This window comes from Trichechus manatus, unplaced genomic scaffold (assembly GCF_000243295.1).
Source record: "Trichechus manatus latirostris isolate Lorelei unplaced genomic scaffold, TriManLat1.0 scaffold00024, whole genome shotgun sequence".
Classification (NCBI taxonomy): Eukaryota; Metazoa; Chordata; class Mammalia; order Sirenia; family Trichechidae; genus Trichechus; species Trichechus manatus.
Window position 1 is genome coordinate 221562 of NW_004443960.1, and position 8010 is coordinate 229571.

General features: G+C 62.9%; 1 protein-coding gene across 1 annotated transcript in view; it reads right to left on the reverse strand.

Moving 5' to 3' along the window:
- RGS11 (regulator of G protein signaling 11) overlaps nucleotides 1-5646 on the reverse strand; it is a 6794-nt gene extending 1148 nt beyond the window's left edge. The window contains exons 1-15 of the mRNA XM_004373357.3: nucleotides 5582-5646; nucleotides 5164-5260; nucleotides 5033-5083; nucleotides 4740-4846; nucleotides 4075-4126; nucleotides 3661-3719; nucleotides 3322-3398; nucleotides 2909-2949; nucleotides 2424-2527; nucleotides 1849-1917; nucleotides 845-874; nucleotides 712-773; nucleotides 483-596; nucleotides 283-398; nucleotides 25-112 (exon numbers count right to left, since the gene is read on the reverse strand). Coding sequence (XP_004373414.2) covers nucleotides 25-112; nucleotides 283-398; nucleotides 483-596; nucleotides 712-773; nucleotides 845-874; nucleotides 1849-1917; nucleotides 2424-2527; nucleotides 2909-2949; nucleotides 3322-3398; nucleotides 3661-3719; nucleotides 4075-4126; nucleotides 4740-4846; nucleotides 5033-5083; nucleotides 5164-5260; nucleotides 5582-5599 — 1085 coding nt within the window. The 5' untranslated portion in view covers nucleotides 5600-5646. The remainder of the gene's footprint in view (nucleotides 1-24; nucleotides 113-282; nucleotides 399-482; nucleotides 597-711; nucleotides 774-844; nucleotides 875-1848; nucleotides 1918-2423; nucleotides 2528-2908; nucleotides 2950-3321; nucleotides 3399-3660; nucleotides 3720-4074; nucleotides 4127-4739; nucleotides 4847-5032; nucleotides 5084-5163; nucleotides 5261-5581) is intronic.
- Between the last annotated feature and the right edge of the window lie 2364 nt (nucleotides 5647-8010).

Consider the following 8010-nt stretch of genomic DNA (forward strand, 5'->3'; position numbering starts at 1 on the left):
CCCCCCCGTCCCTGCCACACTCACTGGGACGCGGCATCCACCAGGGCGGGGACACCAGCCTGCCTTCCGTAGCGCAGTTCCTCGCATGCCTCCCAGAAGCTGAGATTCTCAGCTGAGGGTTTGGGGTATGTCAGGGGGTCAGGGTGGGCCGGGGGCCTCAGGGGTCGAGGGGGTTGGGGAAGGTCAGGGGCTCCACACTGGCCCGGCCGGGAGGGCCCTGCGGGGATCGGCGGAACCTGAGGGGGTCCTGGGCTGCCCTCCAGGAGCTGGGGGGCTTCTCACCACTGAACTCCTTCCTGAGGAAGTCCATGAACTGGGCCCGCCCCACAGGGTCCTCCAGGAGCTCTGGGAAGCCAAAGGTCCATCGCTCCACACACAGCTTCGTGGGCACAGCCACCCTGGGTGGGGTCAGGGGTCACCCCCCCCCGGCCCCCAGGCCACAGCGTACCTCAGTCCCTCCCACCCACCCATCCCTGGCTCACATGGGCACATTCATGGCCCAGTAGGTGGTGTCATCTGTGATCCAGGGGTTGCTGGGCAGGCACCCTGACACGATGGGGACGTGTGGCCCATACTGGCTGCTGAACTTCAGGTACCTGGGGGGCGCCAGGGCCACAGCTCTCAGGGGCCTGGGCAGGGAGGAGCTGTGGGGGTTGAAGGAGGGTCTAGGCTCCAGCTAGGGGTCTCCCTCAGCGCCCATGCCCCACTCACGCCTCCAGGCAGCCAGAGGACTTCACCCGGGGCCTGCTCAGGGCCTTTCTGCAGCACTCTACCTGGGGGGACGGCAGCCCTGTGGGGCGGACCTGGGCCCGAACCCTCATCCCACCTGGCCCCCAGGACCTACCTCCTGCTTGTAGAAATCCACATTCTTTGTCTGCAAGAGGCCAGTGGGCTGAGTTAGAAGGTAACCGGGTGAGTGGCCCCCCTGTGAGGAGAGACCCCCCCCCACCACAATGGCAGCTCAGCCCCCAGTCCCTGCTCAGGGAAGCTCCTCCCCTAATGAGGAGGGGTCTGATTTTCCAGGAGGCCTCTGGGGGCCTCTAGTCTGGAGATTTCCAGAATGTTCCATGGAGCACTCAGGTTCTCAAAGTTGCCAAAGTTTCCCCAAATGTGATTAATCTTTCATGTGTTCAGATGTATTTTAATGATTCTTTAAAATTCAACATATACATGGAAAACGCTGCTCACAGGGTCATGCAGAACCCCGTCTTGCTAACTTGTGACCCCAGGTTTAACTCTTCATGGTCAGACCCAGAACTCTGGGCTGGGTTGGGGCTGGAGAAGCTGTGGCTGCAACCCGGAGACTCCTAGACCGCCCAAGTTGGGGGGGATGGACCTCCCTGCTCTTTCCCACCCATGTGAACTGGGGACACAGAGGTATATCAAACAGGTACTCCACAAATCCGCTCTCTTATCAGGGTTGGGGTGGGTTTGGCTTGAACCCAAGTCTCTGCTATCTGCCACGGCCAGTTCCCTCTGGTTCCGGGGGCCGGTTTGGCCCCCACCAACTCCCTGCTGGCCACCCCCAACACTGCCCGCCCCAGGGATGTGCCCTCCCTCCCGTGTCCACTGCACTTACTTGCGCCATGGGCAGCAGGGGGAGCAAGAGACAGAGTTAGGGGGGCAGAGGTGGGCCGGGGGAGGGGGTGAGACAGCAGAGTGAGACAGGAGCCCACCCCAGGACAGGGGCGGCCGCGTCACATGCCAGTTGGGTAGATGGATGGGTGGATGGACAGAAGGAGGCATGGACAGCCTCCAACCGCTCCTGAAGCCTTTCAGCAGCAGCCCCTGGCCAGAAGGGTGGCACTAATTTGGGGGTGGGGGGCGACATGCACGCAGGGCGCTCACCATCTGCACACGGCCGGTGGTGCCTGAGCCCCGCTCTGGAACCTGCTCCAGCACACTGGGCACCCCAGGCTACAGAGGGAGGGAGGACACGACCGCACTTTCTGACGCTCTGTGCCCAGGTGTCACCCTTTGTCATGGAAACGTGCTCAGACAACCGGGGGTGGGGGAGAGCACCACCCCTGACACACTGGAGCCAGGGTCTCCTCTGCACACGCTCCGTGGTGACCTCTCCCCTACTCCATCCCGCTCACCAGCCTCCCAGGGCCTCCCTCATGTGACCCTTGCCCACCCTTTGTGCCCCACTCAGAGGCCTTAAATCCTCAAACTCCTTCTTGTGACCTCTCGCCCTTACCCCTGTGCGTCTGTCCATCCATCTGTCCACATGTCCTGCCAGTCTGTCCTCAACACATTTGCTGACTCCCACCTGTCACCGATGCCTGGGCCACTCCCTCCAGTGGTCCTTCACACCACTGGAGCCATTTCCCAAGTCAGAGACCCACCCAGCCCTTGACCAAGGTCCTTCCTCCTGGGGTCTCCACTGCTCTGTCCCATGCCACCTGTCAAACCCACCCTACCCTCAGGTAGAAGCCTGAGTGCCATTTTCTCAGGGTGCCCCCCAACTTGATGAAGTGACCAGCCCCTCTCATCCGGCCTCTTCTCATGGGTTTCCCCCAAGCGGCTGCCACAAGGACGGCTCTGTGGCTGTCCCAGCAGACCCGGGATGGCCCGTCCACTTCCCCACCATGGCCCCTCACAGCAGGGACCTCAAACTTCCCTCCAGGACAACAATCTGCCTCCTCCAGCAGTCTTGTCCCTCTTTGGCTTCCCATGCCCTCCTCAGGCCCCAGAGAGAAGCTTGTTTCCCTGGGGTCTCGGGGCCTGCCTCATCCCCACAAGCTCTGGAATTGTGCGTTCTGATGGGCAGAAACTAGAGCAAGTCACAGAATTGCGGCCTCCTGCTGCCGGGACCTTGACATGCTTAAATTGAGGCCCTGAGGTCTGGAGGGCGGATGGTTGGACCCAGAGACCCAACCACCTCAGCGGGCACAGGAGGGCTCACCGATGACCAGCCTGTCCCCATTCCTGCGCTGCTTGGCTGCCCTGGTGCGGGGGAGGGGAGCAGAGTTGGGGGGAACCATGCCCATCGCAGCACCTCCCCACCCAGGCCAGGGTCAGGCCAGGGGCCAAGCCTCAACCACACTGTGGGCAGTCCCACCGCCAGTGCCGGCTGGGCGTGGTGGGGGGGCGTGGGCGTGGGGGGGCCTAGGAAAGGAGGGTGTGGCCGGGGCGTAAACTGGGGGCGTGGGTCTGGTCCAAGGGACTGGCTGGGTGTGGACTGGGCCATACTGGTGTGGGCCGGGCCGTGGTCTAGGTCCCGAGCGTGGATTAAGCTAGCTAATGTTGGCATGGAAGGGAGCGTTGTCGGGGCGAGGTGAGGGGTGGGCGTGGGTTGAGGCCCGCAGAAGGCCTCACCGCAGCTGCTCCCTGGCCTGCATCACTACCAGGTCCCACATGTGCTTGATCTTCTTGTGCAGATGGTCATAGTGGTCCTGGGAAGCGACGAGGCCCAGTGGGTAACCCCTCCCACGTCTACCTCCCGGGCATGGATCCCCTCTCCAGTGAGACTGCACAGGGGTGATATGTCGGTGTGTGTCTGGATTATCCTGGGGGCATTGAGCCCTGGGCAGGGCTGTATGCTTGCAGTTCTGGTTCTCCATAAAGTGGGCCTAGTTTTGCAAACTCTGAGGCTCAGGGGCCAGGAGTGGGGTTGTGGGTTCCTCTTGCTGGACTCAGCCCTGGGGAGTGTCTCACCTTCTCATGGTAAACCAGAGCTCCCTGCTTTCGGATGTTCTTCTTGGCCAGGTAAATGGCTGGAAGGAAGTGGGGAGTTAAGGTAAATGGCTGAAAGGAAGTGGGGTGGGGGTCAAGGTAAATGGCTGGAAGGAAGGGGTGGTCAAGGTAAATGGCTGGAAGGAAGGGGGGTCAAGGTAAATGGCTGGAAGGAAGGGGGGTCAAGGTAAATGGTTGGAAAGAAGGGGGGGTCAAGGTAAATGTCTGGAAGGAAGGGGGTGGGGGTCAAGGTAAATGGCTGGAAGAAGGGGGGGGTCAAGGTAAATGGCTGGAAGGACGGGAGGGTCAAGCTCTAGGGGGCAGACCCTGCCCCTCCTACCAGTGGCATCACCCTGAGGCTGCCAGTCCTGGGAGAGCTGACTCCTCCTCAGTCACCATAGTCCAGCTCAGCTGCTGGCCACAGAGTGCTTGTCCAGAAATATGGTGTCTGGTGTGGGCAGAGAAAAGGGTAGCCGGGAACCCGTGGGCCTTGGCCACCCCAGTGTCACCCCCACCTCACAGCCCCTGAGAAGGGGTCTGGGCTGGGGATAGGGTGTCTGAGGATCTCCCCGTCCACCTAGGGCCTGCAGGCCCAGCTGACCATTGGCCATTCTCTCCACCTAGAGCTGAGCTGACTCCCCCCTAGGGGTCCTGGGGAGGCTCCCTGACTCAGGTGCCCTGAGCCCCCTATCTAGGGTGGGGGGCTTGGGGAGGGCACTGAGGGAGGGCTGGGGTGTCCATCATGTCTGCGGATGGTGTTGAGGTGCAGGACCCGTGGTGTTCATGCCCCACTCCTTTCTTCAGGGGCAGGGTCTGAAGACCTGGAGCCAAACCAGTCCTCCCAGGATATTACCTCTTATGGGGGGCTGCTGTGGCCCCAGACAGCCTGAAGCTCCCTCCCCTTTCAGCACATTGACTTCCAGTCCAGGCCTTTCGAGGAGGGGGCGAGGGACCCCCAGGTCCACGGTGATGTCACCTCACCCGACTCCAGTCCCAGCAAGCCCTGTCCCCCCAAGGGTCTCCACTTGTCGGGATCCCACCTTCCCCAGGCCGAGCCTGACCTGGAACCTGTAAGGGGTCTCGTGGGACCGGAGTACCAATCTGCGGGGTTCCTGCAGAGGGTATATGTAGTCGCATCGCGCCAGGAGGGTGCCCAGGTGCAAGGACTCTGTGGGGAGAGAATGTGAGTGCAGGGGGTGGGGTACCCTGGGACGAGTGCCCCCCACCCCAGCACACATGACCAATCCCTGACACCCGTGAGCCCCCAGCCCTAGGCCATCAACACTGTGACCCTCCCACCCAGTGCCTGGCAAAGGGGAGGGTGCTAGGATGGGCAGGGGGCTGACCCCCTCACCCTCCTCTGAGACGGAGTACTTCTGTATCAGCCGCTCCACGATGTCATTACCTGCGCAGGAGAGGTTGGGGTGGAGAAAGCCGAGGCAGGGCTGGCCCCCCGACCCCCCCAGGGTTCCCAGCAGGCCTCACCGGTCACCGCGTGTGGAATGACAGTGATGAGCAGGCGTTGGCTCCGCATCTTCACGCCCTGGTCGGGGTCCTGCATGCTCACGACCACCTGCTCCATCTGGCAGAGGAGCGCGACTCTCAGGAACCGGGCGGGGTGGCCCCGGATCAGCAGGCTCAGAGATGGGATTAATGCGCACTAATGGTGGGATTTCAGCCGCGGCAAGCGGCGGAGACGGGGGAGGGGCCGGCGGAACAGAGGGCTAACCACCGGCCCGCTGGGGTCTCACCGCCCGCCCCCCACTGAGCAGTCCCCCCAGCTCCGCGTCCCAACTCGAGCACGCCCCCCGCCCCCGCTCCTTTCGGCCCCTCCCCCGAGGCCGGGAAATCCGAGGGACAGCGGGACCCCCAAGCCTCGTGCCAGAGCCCACCCAGCACCCACCTTGCTCAGACACGGCATCTGCGCGCGGGGAGGGGCACGCCGTGGGGCGCGGAGCTGGCGGCCATGGCGGCGGGGCGCGGCCGGGTGGGTGTTAACCCCCCCTTGGTAGCGGATCTCTCCCGGCCGCGTGCCAGAAGGGACCCGAGGTGGGACCCCGCGACCCGGACAGCCTCGGAGATGCCCGCCCCGGGGCAGAGGCTTAGAAAGGGGGGCTAAACTGGGGCGGGGTGAGTGGACTCAGGGAGAGGAGGGCTGATAAGAAGGGAAGAGCCTCAGGCTGGGGTGGGACTCAGAGAAGGGAAGAGGCTTCAGTGAAGGGAGGGTCTTCAGGAGACGAGACGGGGTGGGAAAGGTGGGCTGGGGGGGTGGGGGTTTCAAGGCTTGTCACTCCGTCACCACTCCCCACCTGAAATGTGGCCCATCGGGATGGGGTGGAGAGGGCTGGGGTCGGTGTGAGGGGTGTGGCTGCTCCGGGAGTGTGACTCGTGAGCGCCACCAGGTGGGGGCCGCTGGGTGGTGCTGGGTGTGACCCCTGCTGTGGTCCACGCCCCACGGTTGCTGAGTGTGTGATGGGAAGACTCTGTGGCCAGCTCTCGGGGGCAGGTCGAGTGTGTCGTTCGTGGGGTGCTGGGTGTCGCATGTGACTGTGATGACACTGCCTTAATGCTGGGTGTCAGTGCCTGCTCATGGGGTGTGACCCCGCCATCTCCTCTTTTCTGCTGTGGGTTCTTGGAGGCTGGGGGCTCTGGCTGACTCTCCTCCCCTTGGGCACTGCATAGAGGCCTGGTTTGGGTCAGCTGGGGGATAGGCAGAGACCCCACTCAAGGCACCCTGGGACTTTTGGGAGCGGGGCTTTATTGGGAAGAGGGCTATCTTAATACCCCACACCCAGACTCACCAGCAGCCTCAGAGCCCTTCTCCTCCTTCCCCAACACTATGGCACCCTTTCCAGACACCTTGAGCTGGGCTTGGACTCTTCAGGCCCCACTGGGAAGGGTGGTTGACCCATTTTTTGGAGGCAGAAGCAGGCCTATTTCTGCCTTGTCAGAGACTGACTTCCCCCTCCCCCAGGGCTGCAGGGTGCTGAGGTAGTTGGGTAGGGGCAGGTGGAGGATTGGCATTTGGCCAGGAGCCTCCAGGTGTCGAGGTCTGAGTCCATTTCCAATACTGGCGAAGCCAGGTCTAGGAGGGGCTGGGGTAGGGGGAGTGGGGGTGGTCTCCCCCCTTAGCTCAGGTGAAACCCTCACCCATAAATGCCTGAGTGGAGTCACGCCAGCCAAAGGCCTGGTAACCTCCAGCCTGGGGACAACTGACTTGCCTGATCTCTCCCAGGAAGGGGCAGCAGAGCTATGGGGGTTCCTGCCTTGGAAAGATTGTGGGCAGGTAGGACCCAGAGGGAGCCAGTTTACACCCAAGGCCACATGCTCCCAGCACGAATGGCAAGCTACCATCTGCTCAGATAGAGTGGGTCTGAGCCTGGGTGTCCTCAGAGATGGGGCGGGGGGACTGAAGAGGGGACAAAGACCAGTTATTCCAGCTTCCCCTTTTCACTTTGATCCTGCTGTCCCTGGCCTGAGGCCCTGACACCTGCTCTGGCAGATCTGAGTCCCTCCCCCCCAGATCTCAGTTTAGGTGTCAAGATCAGAAGCCCCTCTGTGCTCCCCTCTCAGCACCCTCCGCCTGGGGGGATTTGCTTTGGTTTAATGTCCTTTTCTCCCACACTGAGGTCTCCACACCAACTGGGGCCTTTGGAATCATCTGGTTCCCAGGGTCCTGCAGACACACACACTTATGCATGGACACAGACACACAGGGAGATCCATGAACATCTGAGTCCATGCATCTGGTGGGTGCATCCATGTGTCCAGACTGCCCCACTGTGGGGGTGAAACCCCGTGGTGCCCCCTGTGTGACACTGTCCCTCTGTGCCAGTGGCTGTGACCCTCTAGGATGTGAGGCCTAGGAGGCTGTGCAGACCAAGGTCCCCCCAGTTTGGGCGAGCCCCAGGTGTTGACTCTGCCCAGAAGGAGGCTCCAGTGGGCAGGGCCCCAGGTGTGGCCTGCACTACCTTGCCGGTAATGAGAACCTGGGGATATGGGCAGGGGGCACACACACCTGCTCCATTTGGAGCTCCTGGCCCCACCTGCCCCGCCCAGAGGGCTTCCCCAGAGGCCCTTCAGGTACCCCACCCACCGCCATGGGGAGAGGTGGGGGGGCCAGCCCTGACAGCCAGAGGAGGGTGCGGGCCCGCGGGCGGCTGGCACTGTGACTGCGACCGTGACCGCGTGCATCCGTGTCTAGGGCGGGTCCGTGAGGGGTCTGCTGTTCTGTGCGCCCGCGGCGGCCACCACCGGGGGCGGATCCTGTGCGGGGCCGGGCGGGTGACACGCGCGTCTCTGTGGGGCTGCGCGGGGTCCGCGGAGCGGCTG